Source organism: Protopterus annectens, chromosome 4.part0 (assembly GCF_019279795.1).
Source record: "Protopterus annectens isolate FY-2018-M chromosome 4.part0, PAN1.0, whole genome shotgun sequence".
Classification (NCBI taxonomy): Eukaryota; Metazoa; Chordata; order Ceratodontiformes; family Protopteridae; genus Protopterus; species Protopterus annectens.
Genome location: NC_056733.1, coordinates 1,477,685,999 through 1,477,707,174, shown reverse-complemented (window position 1 = coordinate 1,477,707,174; position 21,176 = coordinate 1,477,685,999). Strand labels below are relative to the sequence as shown.

Below are 21,176 nucleotides of genomic sequence, written 5' to 3'. Positions count from 1 at the left end.
GTTAGCTACCCTTGCAGGTCATCTCAAGCTTGGCCAGTTTCCCTTTTGGTGCTTGAATTAACATATCCTGTTTGGTGTTATATTATTTTTGCCCATCCTTTGGCCGATAATTATAGATTACCCCTAGTGAGAATGACTGGAATCACACCATACATAATTTGAGGGGACCCGTGCATGGGATAAAACATTTAGAAGCTGCCTCTATCCATTAGTAGGACAGGGAGCAGTCCTGAGGTAAATGTTTTGTTTCCCATCCATAGATCCAAGTTGTGCTTGAATATAGACAGGGATGAGCTTTGTTTTACTTGGATGGGGAGACTGTTCAACAGCAAAATCATCCCCTGGGAGGCATACCTGTCCCTCCAAACCATTCTGCTGATGCTGCAGAACAGGTGTAGATGCCTAGACAATTATCTTATTGATGTGCAGTAAATTTATTCATTATTGGGTCGGAGGATACCCTGTTTGCCAGACACATGTCACCTCTTAACAGTCTGCAGGATGCCAAGTAAATCAACAGATCTTTGTGCATGTGCATGTAGGACATATTGTTTAGGCCTTATATTCTTTTAGTAAAGTTTGTCTGTAGGTGTTCTAGGTGTTGCATGTGTCTGGACAGATACATGCCAAAGGGGACATTATACGTAGTGATTGGATTAATGATGGCTGAGTTAAGCGGGGCAATGACATCCCTAGATTTAGAAACAGTCCCAATAAGATGTGCAATATAGAAGGACTTTCTTATGACAATGGACCCAGGTTGGTCAAATATTAGGTCACTCTCCACATATGTTCCCAAATTCTGAACAAATGGGTCAACTGTTAAGGGCACATTTTTAGTGTGATAGTTTGCTGGGAGTAGATGACTTTCCACACGATACAGTAATGTATTTGTTGTCATTTAGTTTTTGTCCGTAATTCTGGCACCAATTTATTTGGGACAACCCTTCCAGCAGGACTGCTTAGTCATTTGAGGATTCAGTGATTTCTCCTGTCTATAGTATGGTAATGTGCAATGCCTTCAGCTGGATTGTATGCCTCTCTGCATTTGAAACTTTTAAGTTTAGTAACTCTGAGCTGTTATTTTTTAAATTATAATAGTAAACTTGCAAATGTAATAAGAGCTGTATAAAACTATCCAGTACTAAATGTCTTAGATTAGATAAATTATTGCAGAGTGGTTATTTTACGAATTTGAAATAAAGGAAAAAAAATGCACTGTTTGAACCTAACTGGTTTGCTGTTGTAAAATTTTAGATTCAGACCTCTCCAAGCCACCATGTTATGAAGAAGCTGTTCTTATGGCAGAACCACCACCACCCTACAGTGAGGTCCTCTCAGATACCCGTGGAATCTACCGAAGTATGATGCCACCAGTCCAAAAATTTGAGAAGACTGAAAAACATGATCCTGTTCAGAGCCACAAGCCTGCATATCCTAGTTTTATACAAAATGCTACTGCAGACTGTACACATCAAGACAGCAGTCTACGTTCTAGCATTGATTTCAATAGGAATCATATGGTGTATGAGGTTGAGCCTTATCGAAGAGGTCTTCACCACTGGACAGACTCTGGGTTTTATAGGGGTTTCCCAGACCAACCATGTAGGATACAAATACCACTTCCAATGTTTGGCAGGACTACAGCAGTTTAATCATTTGCTGTTCCCCTGTTGCATTCTTACCTCTGGAAGGAGATATTTTTAAGGGTAACTGTGCGATAGAGTGCAAGAACGCATTCCTGGACCGGACGGACCTCAACTCTACTCTGATATGAGCAAGATGAAAAGGGTATTTAGAAGGCAGACCACACTTTTGTTTGTGTTTTGAATCAGGAAGGGCTGATGTAAAACAAAAGTCTTTTTTTTTTTTTAAATTGTTGTTATTTTTAGACAGAAAATGAGCTATGAAGCTATTTCATGACGTGGAAAAAGATGTGTGGGCCTGGAGTTACCACAATAATCTCTTGTAGAATTGCAGCAGGTACTGCTTTACAACAAAACTGTAAACACAGCCGTTAAAAAGCTGCCATACCCTTGTCTTTACTGACTTTCATTTTACTACTGTTCTGAAGTGTCCTCCGGAAATGGAGTCAAAGAGACTTTTTACTGGCAGTGTTGTGACATTTGTAAATATCTCAGGTGTGTATGTGTGTTTGCTTTTGTACCTAAAGTTTATAAATTTTCTACTTTAGAATTCAAGTTGTAAAGAAATCGAAGACATTTGAAATGTTAAAGAAAGTCTCTTGTATCCAATGGGTCTGCATTTAAGGAAGGATGCCCTTAACAGTCTGTGTGTACTATTTATTTCATGTCACAATTGCTGTCTAAAATGTTCTGTATAATATGTTGAATTTATGTCTTCTGCTGTGGTTGACAACAGGCGAAAGCATTAAGAAACAGTGCTACTGAGTACCTAGTCAGCTGTACATTACAAAGTTTCACGGTTCACTGATTCTTTTTCATAGAGGGACACACTGAGTTCACCCTATGGTTGCCCTTCTTTCTAGAATCATGTAGGTTGGAACTGGCAGAGCTTGTGAAGATTGAGCCCTAGTCTCTCTTAGCTTACTGTCTTCTTTTACACCAGTAAGCACCACCAGACGGCCCTGTTAAATGATGCATCATGGTGTCACCATTTGGGGGCTCTTCTGTCTATGCAGCGGGCAAGAATAAGAAAATATATAACTTAGTGTTATACATCTAAAAAGTGGGACTGGGGAGCATAAGGACAAAGAGAGTAAACTGAGTATGGCAAGATTAAGTGCAACTGGATCACTTTAAATGAGCAATATGCAGGTAACTTGTAGTGTTAAGAATACTGAACGACTGATTTATGAGAACCACTAAACAAGTGTTTTACCACTCTCTTTCCAATACAAAAAAGGAATACCAGGCTCATTTGTTGTAGAAGGAGGCATGCAGAAGTGGGAAAATGTGCTTGCATGATAAAGGTGATAGCAAGAGCTTCATTCCACAACATCTCAACCTGTAAGACAAGGGTACCTGACAAATCTTCGAACACTCAAAATTTCAAACGTTACATGGTCGAGACCAAACATTCGAAATTTTAAGTGTTCGAGGATTGACTTTCAATGGTGCCGTATGGTGCAGATAGGGAGAATTTCCCTTTTCTGCACTGAAGTGCAGTCTCGGAGTTGGTATATAAGTAGGGGGGTGTGGGGGGTGCAGGGGGGCTTGTTTTTTCTTTTTTTTTGTTTTTTTTTTTTAATTTGATGTTCGAACATCCAAATGTCAAACATTTGGTCTTGACCATGTAATGTTCGACATTTTGGATGTTTGAACATTTAACATAGACCCTAAAACAAAGATCAAGAACCCAAATGTGAGTAACAGACTGACTTGACACACAGTGGCATTTCACTGTTACTCCAGTGTATATACCAGAGTTCCACATCCAGGTTAATGTTACAATTTGTTTCTTTCTTCCATCCCTTTTGCATCCTTCTTTAATAAGACACAAGGAATACTAGCTTTCTGGTTCTGTGCCTAGAGGTTGAATGACTCCCTAATACTGCATTCTATTGTTCCTTGCCTTGGAGTAGGATATGGTGCCAATTTGTGTAAGCATTACAGAGTAAATTTGCATTTGTCTCTGAGTGTGTTATAAATGCCATCTCAATTATGCTTTCTCTCATGGCTGAAGATCATGCCAGATTTTTTACATAAACTTATACAAGGACATGTTATGCAGATGAACTGCAAAACAAATTATTTTAAAAAAGGTTAAAAGAGGACATGAAAATGATTTCACTGTTTGAGTTTCTCACACCAAATGCATAGACATTGGTTACCTTTGCTGCTTCGTTCTGAAACATGTGATTCTCCTGAGAAACAATTAAAAAATGTTGAGCTATGTTTCCATTCTGAGGTTCTGTGTTTTTCTTCCACATTTTATGAAGAGGGATGATAGGATGCACTGATAAAATGCACATATCAGAGACTTTTTTCTATCTTCAAAACTATTGTCTAGAGATAAGGCCATGATGATTTTCCTATTAAGTCACTTTTGGCAACATTTCACACATAAATGGTCCTGTATACACACACACACACACACACACACACACACACACACACACACACACACAAACACACTATATGTATATAATTACACAATATACAGCCACATGATTGCTCATAGAACAAGCTAAAGCTAACAGGCCCTCCTGTGTAAGATACCACCATCAACACAACATGCAGGGCTGCAGGGCATTGCTATCCTTATGCTTTGTTTCTGCAAACAACAAGTACAGAGTGTCCTGTTACTCACATACAGCACAAAGCCATGAATACTGGGTCGCAGACATGTACAATGTGCATGCACCTGGACAGAAAAACATTCAGTCATGCACACAGCCAAGAACACAAGTACAGGGATAGTTCATGTAATGTGTACATACCAAGCAGAAGTAAGTACTTTCAGGAGGTCAGCTTTGGTTTACAACAGTCTGCAGTCTTTCCAGAAATGGGTATATTTGGCAGACTTGATGGATGAAGAGGTCTGGTTTGCAGTCACAGAATCACCCCACAGTTATATATGAATACAGACTATCAGAAAGCATATGAAGACAGCACACACATTTACAGATTATGGTCATTTATATTGTTTGTTTCCCTAACAAAAAAAAAAAGAAAAAAGAAATACTACAGTAACATCAGTGTTTAAGCCACACAATGGTCTCCCCACACCTATCTCTCTAACTATATTAACTCTGAGCTCACTCCACCTTGTTTTCAGAAATTTTGCAATCAGTATTGCAGCAAGCTTTGATATTGTGCATATTGATTTTTTTTCTTCAATTTAAAGGCACACAATTAATTATTACAGGATCACTTATAAGCATGCAATGTACTCTAGAGCTTACTTATCTCTACACAAACCAGCCACAGGTAAAAGATTGTTAAAATATTTAATAATAAATAAATAATTAAAACACAATACAGTACTACTACACCACAGCGCTATTCAAAAGTTCAGAGATCACAAAGAAATTTAAAACAATACAGTAGGAAAGTTCTGATATAACAGAAAAACCCTTAAGTCTAATCTTTATAGTCCTAGCTATTTCTACAAGAAAACATACTTCTAAGATACTACTTACATAAAGAGAGCATAAGGCAATGCTGAGAGTTGGATATCAAGATCAAAATGCTTACAGTCTCTCTTTGAACAATAGTTTTAAACTCACTAAAAAACATCTCTGCTGGGCCCTCCCAGATTACATAATTTTGACACTTAGGTTTTCCCAGTATACACATTACATCATTTTGACACTTAGTTCCCAGGCCAAAAGGCTACATTATTTAACAATATAACACCTGCTCAGGAAACTACAACAATTAAAGACATTTCACATGTACACTCTAGTAATTATTCCTTAAGTTAAGACAACAGAAAGAATGTGTTCAGTTAGCGTCTTCAGCACCACTATCTAGATCAAAAGGGTATACAAGACATAATTTTAACTTCAAAAGAACATTTGAAATGCTTGGCTTAGTTTTCCTTACAGCAGATGGCAATGTTGCTACAATCTTGAAGTTCACATTTTACAGTGTTTTCTTTCATTTAAGATTCAAGGCTGTATTTTACATTTATATTTACAAATGCCAGAATTATGTATCAAATTCTATTCGACTAGGCTGGCAGCCTTTGCCCATCTTCCCCTAATCTTTACATATAGCAAAGATGCTAAATGGATAAAAGAAGTCAAAGAAAGAAAAAGAGGTTCATAGATACAGGATATGAAATGGGATGAAGAAACAGCTAGAGACTGAAACAAAGTTAAGAAAAGCCTCTAATTGGAAAACCCCAGGCCCAGATGCAGTACCTAATTTTTGGCTGAAAGTATTAACATCTTTGCACAAAGATTTAGCCATGTGTAAAAACTATTTACCCCAAACAGACACGAACCTGGTTAACAACAGGAAAAAAATGCCCCTATTTAAGAGTGAACATGCAAACTACCCTAAAAATTATAGACCAATAAATTGCCTTACGACGACGTATAAACTATACATGGGAATTGATGCTAACAGAGTTTATAGTCATTTAGAAGAAAACTCAATTATGGCAGTAGAACAAAAGGGCAGTAAAAGAAAGTCATATGGAACAAAGGATCAGTTGATGTTAAAGTCCTAGTGGAGAACTGTAAAAAGGGGAAGAATATATGTATGGCATGGATTAACTACAAAAAAGCATTTGATAATATCCCACATTCATGGATAAAAGAGTGCTTAAAAGTGTATAGGATTTACCCTACACTGATCAACTACATTACAGTGACCATGAAATGGTCGCAGACCACTTTTCAATTAAGCCATGAAAAAGGACAAATTATTATCCCAGGGATAAAAATTCAAAGGGGATATTCCAAGGTTGACTATCTGTCACTGCTGCTATTCTGCCTTGCCCTTAACCCATTAAGCTGTCTACTTAACAGCTTAGGCCATGGCTATAATTTGGCTCCTAGAAAAGTGTAAAGACTTATCTTCTCTTTGTCGATGATTTAAAACTGTATAGCTTATCAGATGAGAAACTGAAAGTACAACTGCAAGTTGTCAAAACTTTTTCTGATTATATAAGAATGTTATTTGGTCTTGATAAATGTGCAAAAGCAGCCTTTAAAGCAGGAAAACTGCAACACCAGGAAAACATCAGTTTGGGACAAGAATGTGATATAAAAGAACTTGTGATATAAAAGAACAAGAACCCATATAACTTGTATAGATATTTGGGAACTGATGAAGGATCAACAATAAAACACAAACAAATGTGAATAAAACTTAGTAAGCATAATTTCAGAAGACTTAAATTAATCCTGAAAACAACACTGACATCTAGGAACATATTTCAAGCTATAAACCAATTTACTCTTCCTGTCTTAACTTACAGTTTTGGAGTGATTGACTGGCCCCAAAACATGTTGGATAGATTAGATAGGAAAACAAGTAAGATGCTTCATGTTCACCAAATGATTTATAAAAATCAGTGTATACCAAGATTATATATTCCCCATTCTGAAGGAGGGATGGGCCACCTTGAAATTGATTATATATATAGATCTGCAGTTGTGGGTCTCCATACATATCTGCTGACCTTATAAGACCCAAATGTAGTGAAAGTTTTGAAACATGAGGAGAATAAATCTAAGATGACTTCTCCACTTAAATCAGCAGAAGCATATCGGCATCAAGCAGGAATGGAAATCAAACCAGAAGTGGATAAAAATCAGGCAGCAACTGAATGTGCCAAAAAAGAAAAGAAAGAATATAAGGTGAAGGACCAGATGAGAAGGCAAGAAATGTAGAAAATGCATAAATATAGTTACAGGTATAGAAAACTTCTGGAAGAACCTCATGTTGATCAGGATCGAATGCAGGAATGGTTAAGGAGAGGCGAATTCAAACCAAGAGATTAAAGGTTAATATTGGCAGCCCAACATAGTGGGCTATGTACACGTTGGTATACAAAGTCCATTAAACATGTGGGAGAAACAGACAAATGTCGATTTTGTAAAACCGAATTGGAAAAAGTTGCACAACTTGTTGCAGGTTGTGACATACTAATGGCAGAAGGACTGTGTACTGAAAGGCATAATAATGTGGCAAGATTGTTGCACTGAGGATTGTGCAAACATTATGTTATTGAAGTGGCTGAAAAACACTGGAAACATGAGCCACAAAGCATCATAGAAAATGATGAAGTTTATCTCACATGGGATGACCCATTACCAACAGTTCAAAAGATAGATGCTAGACAACCAGATATAGTGGTTCAATAAAAGAAGACAAAAGTAGCATTGATCATTGAAATCACCAGAACCAGTGACTACAGTGGCTTACGTACAGAGAGACACAAAGTCATAAAATATTAGGATCTGCAGGCAAAAATGAGAGTAACGTGAAAGAAAGATACCCAGACAGTTCCAATAGTAGTAGGGGCAACGGGTCTCATACAAAAGAATCTACAATCGTATTTAGATAGGTTATAATCCATATAACTCCATACAAATTTCAGGAGGAGTCATTACTGGGCATATTGCGGGTGCCCCAAAGAAAACTTTTATTGGACATCAAAGATTGAAACAATACTAATTTCATGAACTTTAATCGTACTTTGATTTAGGAATGGGGTCTATTCCCATCATGGTATTAGAAAACCAAAAGAAATTAAAAAGGGAGTATCCATATCCCTTCTACACAACCATAGCTATAGCTCAGGTTCCCATACTCTGTCTACATAATCCTAGCTAAAGGTCAGGTACCCATACCCATTCTACATAATCATCGCTACAGCTCAAGTACCCATACAACATCCACATAACCATAGCTACAGGTCAGGTACCCATACCCCTTCAACATAATCTTAGCAACAGGCCAGGTACCCATATGCCTTTTGCATAATCCTAGCTACACCCATTCTACATAACCATAGCTACAGCTCAGGTGCCCATACCCCTTCTACATAATCCTAGCTACAGTTCAGGTACCCATACCGCTTCTACATAACCATAGCTACAGCTCAGGTACCCACACCCCTTCTGCATAATCATAGCAACAGCTCGGGTGCCAATACCCTTTCTACATAACCATAGTTACAGTTCAGTTACCCGTACCACTTCTAAATAATCATAGCTACAGGTCAGGTGCCCATTCCCCTTCTACAGAATCATTGCTACAGCTCAGGTACCCATATCCTTCTACATAATCATAGGTACAGTACCATAACCCTTCTACATAACCACAGGTGCAGCTCAGGTACCCATACCCCTTCTACATAATCATAGCTGCAGCTCAGGTGCCCATACTCCTCCTACATAACCATGGCTACAGCTCAGGTACCCATACACCTTTTGCATACCCATATCTAAAGCTCAGGTACCTATACACCTTCTACATAACCAAAGCTACAGCTCAGGTAGCCATACCCCTTCTACATACTCACAGCTAAGCCTCAGATTCCATTACCCCTTCTATATAATCATAGCTTCAGCTCAGGAACCCTTACCCCTTCTACATAATCATAGCTACAGCTCAGGAAGCCATACCCCCTTCTACATAATCTTAGCTAAAGGGCAGGTACCCATACCACATCCACATAACCATAGCTGCAGCTTAGGTACCCATACACCTTCTACATAATCTTAACTACAGCTCAGGTACCCACACCCCTTCTACATATTCATAGCTACAGCACAGGTGCCCATACCCTTTCTGCATAACTATAGTTACAGCTCAGGTACCCATACCTCTTCTACATAATCATAGCTACAGCTCAAGTGCCCCTATCCCTTCTACATAATCATAGTTACAGCTCAAGTACCCATACCCCTTCTACATAAAAAAACTACAGCTCAGCTACCCATACCCCTTCTACATAAAAAAACTACAGCTCAGCTACCCATACCCCTTCTACATAATCATAACTACAGCTCAGGTACCCATACCCCTTCTACATAACCATTGCTACAGCTCAAGTCCCATACCCCTTCTACATAATCATAGCTACAGCTCAGGTACCCATAACCCTTCTATATAATCATAGCTAAGCCTCAGATTCCATTACCCCTTCTACATAATCATAGCTTCACCTCAGGAACCCTTACCCCATCTATATAACCATAGCTACAGCTCAGGAAGCCATACATCTTCTACATAATCTTAACTAAAGGACAGGTTCCCATACCACATCCACATAACCATAGCTGCAGCTCGGGTACCCATACACCTTCTACATAATCTTAGCTGCAGCTCAGGTGCCCCTACCCCTTCTAAATAATTATAGCTAAAGCTCATGTACCCATACTCCAGCTACATAATCATAACTGCAGCTTAGGTACCCATACCCCTTCTACATAATCATAGCTACAGCTCAGGTACCTATACCCCTTCTACATAACCATTGCTACAGCTCAGGTCCTGTACCCCTTCTACATAATCATAGCTGCAGGCCAGGTACCCATAACCCTTCTACATAATCACAGGTCCAGTACCATAACCATTCTGCATAATCATAGGTGCAGCTCAGGTACCCATAACCCTTTTACATAATCATAGCTTCAGCTTAGGTACCCATATCCCTTCTAAATAATCATAGCTACAGCTCAGGTACCCATGCACCTTCTACATAACCATGGCTACAGCTCAGGTACCCATATGCCTTTTCCATAACCATATTTACAGCTCAGGTATCCATACCCCTTCTACATAGCTACAGCTCAGGTACTCATATCTATTCTACATAATCAATGCTACAGCTCAGGTACCCACACCTCTTCTACATAAGCATAGGTGCAGTACCATACCCCTTCTACATAATCATAGGTGCAGCTCAGGTACCTATACCCCTTCTACATATTCCTAGCTACAGCTCAGGTACTCATACCCCTTCTACATTATCCTATCTACACCTTAGGTTCCCATACCCCTTCTACATAATCAAAACTACAGCTCAGGTACCCATATCCCTTCTACATAATCGTAGCTACAACTCAGGTATTCAGGCTCCGAATGGAGAAATGAAAAGTCAGAAAGCAAAGTAGAGTAGTAGTGCTGAAATTGAAATCATCCTCAAGTCTTGGTGAGTGCCTTCATGAGGTGGACCCTGTTTTCACAAAATCTCACTAAGGCAACACTGATATATAGACTGTATTTATATAGCATATATCATGGTAGGTTAAAAACTAAAAAGATAGCTGGGTACACAAGACCCAAGATAAAAAAGTGCTCAGTCCTGGTGGGCACACTCATGCCAGGACTGGAAAAGATGACAGTGTAGAATCCTAAAAATATGGAAACATTGCAAAAATGGAACCAGGCCAAGACCAGTGGGAGGATGGCCCTTCTGTTGTAGAAGGAAGTAGCAGTCCACAAAAATCACAAAAACAGATAGGCCAAAGAAGAGCCATAAAGACGATAAAGTGGATTACTGAGAATAAGAAAGAAATTATGTAATGTTACTATTATGCAAAACGCCTAGAATTTCCAGACACAAGATATACAAAACGATTAAGAGAGAAATTAGAGGAAAGAAAATACTTCTGCAAGAAAAACCGTCAGAAGCTTCAAAAGAAAATTTGTGCTCAACAGATTTGTGAAAAACAATATATAGATCAAGAAACCTTGATCTAATTCGAAAAAGAAGCATCCGATGAAGTGTGAAAATATAAATAATAAAACCAAGAGATATTTGAAAAGTATAAAAAAGAAATATGGACATTGGAAAGAAAGAAAGATTTGATATGGTGCAATATTTATGCAAAGGTGAAAGCCAAATTAATCAATGTAAAGAAGGCAGCCCCAAAAATATTCAAAGAGAAATACAGGTAAAGATATCTGAATATGGAAAATTTCCAATAAAAAAAATAATATCCCAAAGATGGAATGGAGGAAAGAAGATTAATAAAGTAGAAGTTAAAAAATAGAAGTTGAAGTTATGGATTGCCTGTGAAGTGAAGGATTTGATGAAGAAGATATAATACAGGTGAAATCACAGCAGGATGGAGTGAGTCCCCAAAGTAGGGAGAAACAGGAAGATCAGGAAACATCTGAAGAAGAAATATGGACATGGGAAAGAAAAAGAGATTTAATATGGTGTAATATTTATGCAAAGGAGAAAGCAAAACTAACCAATACAAAAAGAGCAGCACCAAAGATATTCAAAGAGAAATACAGGCAAAGGAATCTGGATATGGAAAACGTTACAATACAAAAAACAAGAAGACAAGGAGGAAAAGTAGAAAAGCAGATTAGTAATGGAGAAGTTAAAGAAATAGAAACTGAGGTTATGGAGTACCTACGAAGTGAAGGATTCAGTGTAGAAAATCTAATTCAGAAAGCACCACAACAGGATAGAGTAATGGATATCCAAATTAAGGGGAAACCAGTGGAACAGGAAGCAATTGGTCAGGTGCCATATAAAGATAATTTGGAGCCCTCTACAGGAAGCAAGTATAAATGTTCACTTGAAGCTAGACAGCAAGGGAAGGAACAGGAAACTGTGGAAGTTCTGATGCAGTCAATGTTGAGGAGTGATAGGCCAGTGAGTTCCCATATGATAGAGCAACAGATGGCACACGATGAAATTGAGGAGAATGTGCCACAGGAAGATGCTATAGAACCTTCTGTAGAATGCCCGCAGGAAATGGAAAATAAGGGATGTGCCCTCAGTTTGGGAGAAAATGAGCTAAGCAAAGAATAAGCAAAGAATACCTTGATTTAATAGACATAGATATATCAAAATTAATGAAAGAAATAGACTGCAGAAGGTTAATAAAACCCAAAAAGTCAGAAGCCTGATAAAACAAATGAATACAGTAATTAGAACTGTTCACAGAGATCCATGCGATATAACAGATGTAAACAGAATATATTACTTGTTGTGTCTTTTGACTTTTCCCGGTTAGGGGTCGCCATAGCGGAACTCCAGTCCGCTAGTGATTGGCAGTAGATTTTTACGTGCCAAGTTGCCGGCCCTGACGCACAACCTTCAACGAAGGTATGCCCATTCACGCATGTCTCCACACAGAAGACGCTCTAGCTGAGAATCGAGCCGGACAGCGTCTTACTGTGAGGCGACAATGCTACTGCAGCACCACCACCGCAGTAAACAGAATATATTACTGTGAAGCTAAATTAATAACTGCTAAAGTTCTACTGCAAGAACACAGGGTAGTGAGGGAAAGGAAGGGGAGAAATCGAATACCATCATGGAAATATCAAATAGAGGAAACTATAAAGCAGTTAAGACAATAAGTGTCACTGTTAGAAGACTATAGAAGAGGGAGCAGATCAACAAAAATGCTAAGAAAGATAGATGTGATAAAACCAATCAGCAGTATTAGAACAGACCAGGATCTATCATGCCCTATCGCAAATAACAAACTAAAACTTTCAGCACAGGAGAAAATATGTAGAAGATATGAAGATAAATATAAACGAAAAGTACAATATAAGCAATTTATTGATGACCCAAAAAAGTTTTATAGAGAATTGTGAAATAAGGTAAAAGGAATTGAAACAATGCCAAAAAAAGTAGATGCACTTTGGAGAAGTATCTATTCAGATCCCGTGGAACATAACAAAGATGCTAAATGGATAGAAGAAGCTAAAGAAATAATAAGAGGTTTAAAAGAACAGGATATGAAATGGGATGAAGTAACAGCCAGAGAGGTTTAAACAAAGTTAAGAAAAGCCTCAAACTGGAAACCTCAGACCCAGATGGAGTACCTAATTTTTGGCTGAAAGTATTAACATCTTTGCACGAAGATTTAACCATGAGTAAGAACTATTTATATGCACACTCCTAACAGACACCAACCTGGTTAACAACAGGAAAAACAATGCTCCTACTTAAGAGTGAACCTGCAAGCTAGCCTAAAAATTATAGACCAATAACTTGCCTTCTGACGACGTCTAAACTATACATGGGAATTTATGCTGACAGAGTGTATAGTCATTTAAAAGAAAACTCAATTATGCCAGTAGAACAAAAGGGCAGTAAAAGAAAGTCATATGGAACAAATAATCATTTGTTGTTAAATAAAGTCATAGTGGAGAACTGTAAAAAGGGGAAGAATCTAAATATGGCATGGATTGACTACAAAAAAGCATTTGATAGTATCCCACATTCATGGTTAAAAGAGTGCTTAAAAATGTATAAGATGCATCCTACACTGATTGACTACATTACAGTGACCATGAAACAGTGGCAGGCCACTTTACAATTAAGCTATGATAAAGGACAAATTATTATCCCAGAGATAAAAATTCAAAGGGGAATATTCCAGGGTGACTCTCTGTCACCGCTGCTATTCTGCCTTGCCCTTAACCCATTAAACTGTCTACTTAACAGCTTAAGCCATGGCTATAATTTGGCTCCTAAGTGTAAAGACTTCTCATCTTCTCTTTGTCAATGATTTAAAACTATATAGCTCATCAGATGAGGAACTGAAAGCACAACTGCAAGTTGTCAAAACTTTTTAAGATGATATAAGAATGTCATTTAGACTTGATAAATGTGCAAAAGCAGCCTTTAAAGCAGGAAAACTGCAGCACCAAGAAAACATCAGTTTGGGACAAGAATGTGATATAAAAGAACTTGAGCAAGAGGGAGTGTACAAATATTTGGGAATTGATGAAGGATCAACAATAAAACATGAACAAATGTGAATAAAATGTATTAAGGAATATTTCAGAAGATGTAAATTAATCCTTAAAACACCACTGACATCTAGGAACAAAATTCAAGCTATAAACCAATTTGCTCTTCCTGTCCTAACTTACAGTTTTGGAGTGATTGACTGGCCTCAAAACGTGTCATATAGATAAGATAGAAAAAACAAGAAGGATGCTTCATGCTCACCAAATAATTTATAAAAATCAGTGCATACCAAGATTATGCATTCCCCATTCTGAAGGAGGGATGGGCTTCCTTGAAATTGATTATATGTACAGATCTGCAAATGTGGGACTTCACACATATCTGCTGACCTCACAAGACCCAAATGTAGTGAAAGTTTTGAAACTTGAGGAGAATAAATCTAAGATGACTTCTCTGCTTAATTTAGCAGAAGCATATAGCGTCAATCAGGAATGGAAATCAAATCAGAAGTGGATAAAAATCAGGCAGCAACTGAATGTGCCAAAAAACAAAAGAAAGAATATAAGGTGAAGGACCAGATGAGAAGACAAGAAATGTGGAAAAAGCATAAATATAGTTGCAAGTATAGAAAACTTCTGGAAGAACCTCATGTTGATCAGGAACAAATGCAGGAATGGTTAAGGAGAGACAAATTCAAACCAAGAGATGAAAGGTTAATATTGGCAGCCCAAGATAGTGGGCTACGTACACATTGGCTTACAAACTCCATTGAGCATGTGGGAGAAACAGACAAATGTAGGTTTTGTAAAACCAAACTGGAAAAAGTCGCACACCTTGTTGCAGGTTGCGACATACTAATGGCAGAAGGACTGTATATTGAAAGGCATAATAACGTGGCAAGATTGTTGCACTGGGGACTGTGCAAACATTATGGTATTGAGGTGGCTGAAAAACACTGGAAACATCAGTCACAAAGCATCATAGAAAATGATCAAGTTTATATAATGTGACCACCCATTACTAACAGTTCAAAAGATAGATGCTAGAAAACTGCATATAGTGGTTCAAGAACGGAAGAGAAAAGTAGCACTGATCATTGAAATCGCCACACCCAGTGACTACAGTGTCTTGCATACAGAGACACAAAGTCATAAAATATCGGGATCTGCAGGCAGAAATGAGAGTAATGCAGAAGAAAGATACCCACCCAGACAGTTCCAATAGTAGTAGGAGCAACTGGTTTTATAAAAATAATCTACAATCGTATTTGGATAGGTTACCAATCCATGTAACTCCATACGAATTGCAGAAAGAGTCATTACTGGGCACATTGCGGGTGCTCTGAAGAGCACTTTTGGCTGACATCAAAGATTGGAACAGTACTAATTTTATGAACATTAATCCTACTTTGATTTAGGAATGGGGTCCATTCCCGTCATGGTACTAGAAACCCAAAAGACTTGGAAAAATTAAAAAGGGAGTAACCATATCCCTTCTACATAACCATAGCTACAGCTCAGGTGCCCATACCCCTCCTACATAATCATAGCTACAGCTTAGGTACACACACCCATTCTACATAATCACAGCTACAGCTCAAGTACCAATACCCCTACTACGTAACCACAGCCTACAGCTCAGGTACCCATATGGCTTTTGCATAACCATACCTACAGCTCAGGTACCCATGCCCCTTTTACATAACCAAAGCTACAGTTCAGGTAACCATACCGCTTCTACATAACCATAGCTATCGTTCAGGTACCTTACCCTTCTACATAACCATAGCTGCACCTTAGGTACCCATAATCCTTTTACATAATTACAAATACAGCTCAGGTACACATACCTCTTCTACATAATCATAACTACAGCTCAGGTACCCATACCCTTTCTACATAACCATAGCTACAGCTCAGGTACCCATACCCTTGTAAATAATCAGACCTGCAGCTCAGGTATCCATGCCTCTTTTACATAACCAGAGCTACAGTTCAGGTAACCATACCCCTTCTACATAACCATAGCTATCTTTCAGGAACCCTACCCTTCTACATAACCATAGCTGCACCTCAGGTACCCATACCCCTTCTACATAATAAAAATACAGCTCAGGTACACATACCTCTTCTACATAATCATAACTACAGCTCAGGTACCTATACCCTTTCTACATAACCATAGCTACAGCTCAGGTACCCATACCCTTCTAAATAATCAGACCTACAGCTCAAGTACCCATAACCCTTCTACATAATCCTAGCTAGACCTCAGGTCCCCATACCCCTTCTACATAATCATAACTACAGCTCATGTACCCATTCCCCTTCTACCTAATCTTAGCTATAGCTCAGGTTCCCATACCCCTGGCATGTAATGATCACTACAGCTCAGATACCCATACACCTTCTATATGATCATAGCTACAGCCCAGATACCTATACCCCTTCTACATAATCTTAGCTAAAGGTCAGGTACCATACGCCTTCTACATAATCTTAGCTACAGATCAGTTACCCATACCCCTTTTACATAATCATAGCTACACCTCAGATCCCATACCCCTTCTACATAATCATAGCTACAGCTCAGGTACCCATACCCCTTCTACATAACAATAGCTTTAGCTCAGGTACCCATACCCCTCCTACATGTCCATAGCTACAGCTCAGGTCCCCATACTCCTTCTACATAACCATGGCGTCAGCTCAGATACCCACACCCCTTCTATATAATCATAGCTACACGTCAGGTGCCCATACCCTGTCACCATAATCATAGTTACAGCTCAGGTACCCATACCCTTCTATGTAATCATAGGTGCAGTACCATGCCCCTTCTACATTATCATAGGTGCAGCTCAGGTACCCATACCCCTTCTACATAACCATTGCAACAGCTCAGTTCCTGTACCCCTTCTTCATAATCACAGCTGCAGTTCAGGTACCGCAACCCTGTCTACATAATCATAGCTACAGCTCAGGTACCCATACCCCTTCTACGTAATCATGGCTACAGCTCAGGTCCCCATACACCTTTTGCATAACCATATCTACAGCTGAAGTAGCCATACCCCTTCTACATAATCATAGCTACAGCTCAGATACCCCAACTCCTTCTACATAATTACAGCTACAGCTGAGGTACCCATACCCCTTCTACATAATCACAGCTAAGCCTCAAATTCCATTAACCCTTCTACATAATCATAGCTTCAGCTCAGGAACCCTTACCCCTTTTACATAACCATAGCAGAAGCTCAGGTACCCATGTGCCTTCTACATAATCTTAGCTACAGCTCAGGTACCCACACCCCTTCTACATATTCATAGCTACAGCTCAGGTGACCATACCCTTTCTACATAACCATAGTTACAGCTCAGGTACCCATACCTCTTTTAAATAATCATAGCTACATGTCAGGTGCCCATAGCCCTTCTACATAATCATAACTACAGCTCAGGTACTCATACCCATTTTACATAACCACTGCTACAGCTCAGGTCCCGTTCCCCTTCTACATAATCACAGCTGCAGGTCGGTTACCCAAAACCCCTCTACATAATCACAGATCTAGTACCATACCCCTTATACATAATCATAGCTACAGCTCAGGTACCCACACCCCTTCTACATAATCATAGCTACAGCTCAGGTGCCCATACCCCTACTACTTAACCACAGCTACAGCTCAGGTACCCATATAGCTTTTGCATAACCATACCTACAGCTCAGGTACCCATGCCCCTTTTACATAACCAAAGATACAGTTCAGGTAACCATACCCCTTCTACATAACCATAGCTATCGTTCAGGTACCCTACCCTTGTACATAACCATAGCTGCACCTCAGGTACCTATACCCCTTCTACATAATTACAAATACAGCTCAGGTACACATACCTCTTCTACATAATCATAACTACAGCTCAAGTCCCCATTCCTGGCCTTAGACAGTGCTGTTTTAACCTGTGCAGCAGTAATACTGCATGCCTGGCAATCTACTTGTGTTGTGAATGGTCCTTTGGGGGGTGAGGGGTAAAGTTGGCACTGAATTTGTCAGCCAGTATATTGGCAATATCTGTTGGCTCCGCATAGGAGGTACCATTGTGCAGTAGCTCAGAGCAAATCTGGGTATTGCCATGGAGATTTTTTTACATAACTATAGAAGGCCTTGTGGTTGTCTTTACTATCTGCTGAAATTCTGTTTTCATAGCTAGCTTTAGAGAATTTGATGAGGCTGATAAGGGAGTTTTTCCAGTCTTGGGAATTATTCCGCATCAGTTTCCTCCTTCTGTTGTAGAGTTTGTTGATGGCAGGGGACCATCAGATTGGCTTCCTTTTTTTGGAGGAGAGTGTCTTGATTCTATTGGGTATGGCGGGATCCATGCATTTGTGTACATGTTCGTACATTGCATTGGTGTATGATTCGGCAGTCTTGCAACTATTCTCCATTTGCATGGGAGTCGTGAAGTTAGCCACCTCTGTTTATAGGAGCCCAAAGTTAGCTTTGGAGGAGTTTTTCATGGTGGTTACCTTTGTGTGTGTGTGTGTGGGGGGGGGGGGTGGATTTCTAAGGTGATTCATTTGTGGTCAGATCTAAACATGGAGGAGTTGACTACTGGTGTAGAGCAATGGTCACCCATGTGACCAGTTCAAGAATGTTGCTACCTCTAGTGGGGGTAAGAATGAGCTGGTCCAGGGCATTGGTATTAATGAATACCAGGAAACGTTGGGCAAGTGTATTGGTACATGAGTAGTTTTCCCAGTTAATGGAAGGTTGTTGAAGTCACCCAGTATGAGAGTGTTAGGTTCGACCCTAATATTCTCCAGGGTGCTTAGGAACTTGGAGTGTGAGTCTTGAGACATGGTTGGGGACCTGTAACAGGTTACTACCTGAATCGCTGTCTTACTCAATGTTAGCTGCACCTGAAGTACCTCTGATGTGTTATGTTAGACTACCAGCCTGGAGGTGTGAGCATCCTTTATGAGGATGGAAACACCATCACATCTGGAGCTTCGGTCCAAGTTCTGGGACCAAAAGGTGTAGAATGAGTTATAGCCTGGTAGTGCAGAGGTTCTTTCTGCTGCCTTGAACCAGGTCTCTGTTACAGCACAAATGTCAATGTTCTCAATTTTAAGGAGTGCTTCAAGTGAGTGGATTTTGATAATTAGACTTCTAGCACTGAATGGTGCAGTACCATACTCCTTCTACATAATTGTACATTCGGCTCAGGTACCCATACCCCTTCTACATAATCATAGCTACAGCTCAAGTTCCCATACGCATTCTACATAACCACTGCTACAACACAGGCACCCATACCCCTTCTACATAATCATAATTACAGCTCAGGTGCCCATAACCCTTCTACATAACCATTGTTACAGCTCATTTACAGTACCCCTTCTACATAATCACAGCTGCAGGTCAGGTACCCATAACCCTTCTACATAATTGTAAGTCCAGTACCATACCCCTTCTACATAATCATAGTTGCAGCTCAGGTATCCATACCCTTCTACATAATCATAGCTGCAGCTCGAGTTCCCATATGCCGTCTACATAATCATAGGTACAGCTCAGGTAACCATACCCCTTCTACATAATTTTAGCTACAGATCAGGTTCCTATACCCCTTCTATATAATCATAGCTACCACTCAAGTGCCCATACCCCTTCTACATAATCATAGCTACAGCTCAGGTACCCATAACCCTTCTACATAATCATAGCTACAGCTCAGTTTCCCATACACCTTTTGTGTAACGATATCTACAGCTCAGGTACCCATACCCCTTCTACATAACCATAAGTGCATTACCATACCCCTACTACATAAGCATAGGTGAAGCTCTGGTACCTATACCCGTTCTACATAATCCTAGCTACAACTCAGGTACCCATACCCCTTCTACATAATCCTAGCTACACCTCAGGTTCCCATATCCCTTCCACATAATCATACCTACAGTTCAGGTACTTAGAGTCCAAATGGAGAGATGAAAAGTCAGCAAACAAAGGAGAGTAGTAGTGCTAAAATTGAATTCATCCTCAAGTCTTGGTGAGTACCTTCATAAGGTGGACCTTGTTTTCACAAAATCTCACCAAGGCAACACAGCTATATAGACTGTATTTACATAGCATATATCATGGACAGAAGTAGGTTAAAAACTAAAAATGATATCTGGGTACACAAGACCCAGGATAAAAAAAGTGTTCGGTTCTGGTAGGCGCACTCGTGCCAGGACTGGAAAAGATGACAGTGTAGAATCCTCAAAATACGGAAACATTACAACAATGGAACCAGGCCAAGCCCAGTGGGAGGATGATCCCTCTGTTGTAGAAGGAAGTAGCAGTCCACAAATATCACAAAAACTGATAGCAACTGATATGCAAAAACCCAGAAGTTCCAGACACACGACATACAAAACAATTAAGAGAGAAATTAGAGGAAAGAAATTACTTCCACAAGAAAAACTGTTAGAAGCTTCAAATGAAAATTTGTGTTCAGGATTCAGTGTAGAAAATCTAATTCAGAAAAGCACCACAATGGATATCCAAATTAAGAGAAAACCGGTGGAACAGGAAGCAATTGGTCAGGTGCCATATAAAGATAATTTGGAGCCCTCTACATGAAACAAGTATAAATGTTCACTTGAAGCTGGACAGCAAGGGAAGGAAATGGAAACTGTGGAAGTTCTGATGCAGTCAATGTTGAGGAGTGATAGACCAGTGAGTTCCCATATGATAGAGCAACGGATGACACAGGATGAAACTGAAGAGAATGTGCCACAAGAAGATGCTATAGAACCTTCTGTAGAATGCCCACAGGAAGTGGAAAATAAGGGATGTGCCCTCAGTTTGGGAGAAAATGAGCTAAGAGAAGACTTGCTTGCTTTAATACACATAGACAGATATATCAAGATCAATGAAAGAAATAGAATGCAGAAGGTTAATAAAACCCAAAAAGTCAAAAGCCTGATAAAACAAATGAACACAGTAATTAGGACCGTTCTCAGAGATCCATGCAATATAACAAAAGTAAACA

General features: G+C 39.4%; 1 protein-coding gene across 1 annotated transcript in view; it reads left to right on the top strand.

Moving 5' to 3' along the window:
• Positions 1-3,165, top strand: part of PRR7 (proline rich 7, synaptic) — a 371,510-nt gene extending 368,345 nt beyond the window's left edge. Inside the window, exon 3 of the mRNA XM_044069322.1 lies at positions 1,258-3,165. Within this exon, the coding sequence (XP_043925257.1) occupies positions 1,258-1,655 (398 nt within the window). The 3' untranslated portion in view covers positions 1,656-3,165. The remainder of the gene's footprint in view (positions 1-1,257) is intronic.
• Positions 3,166-21,176: the final 18,011 nt, after the last annotated feature.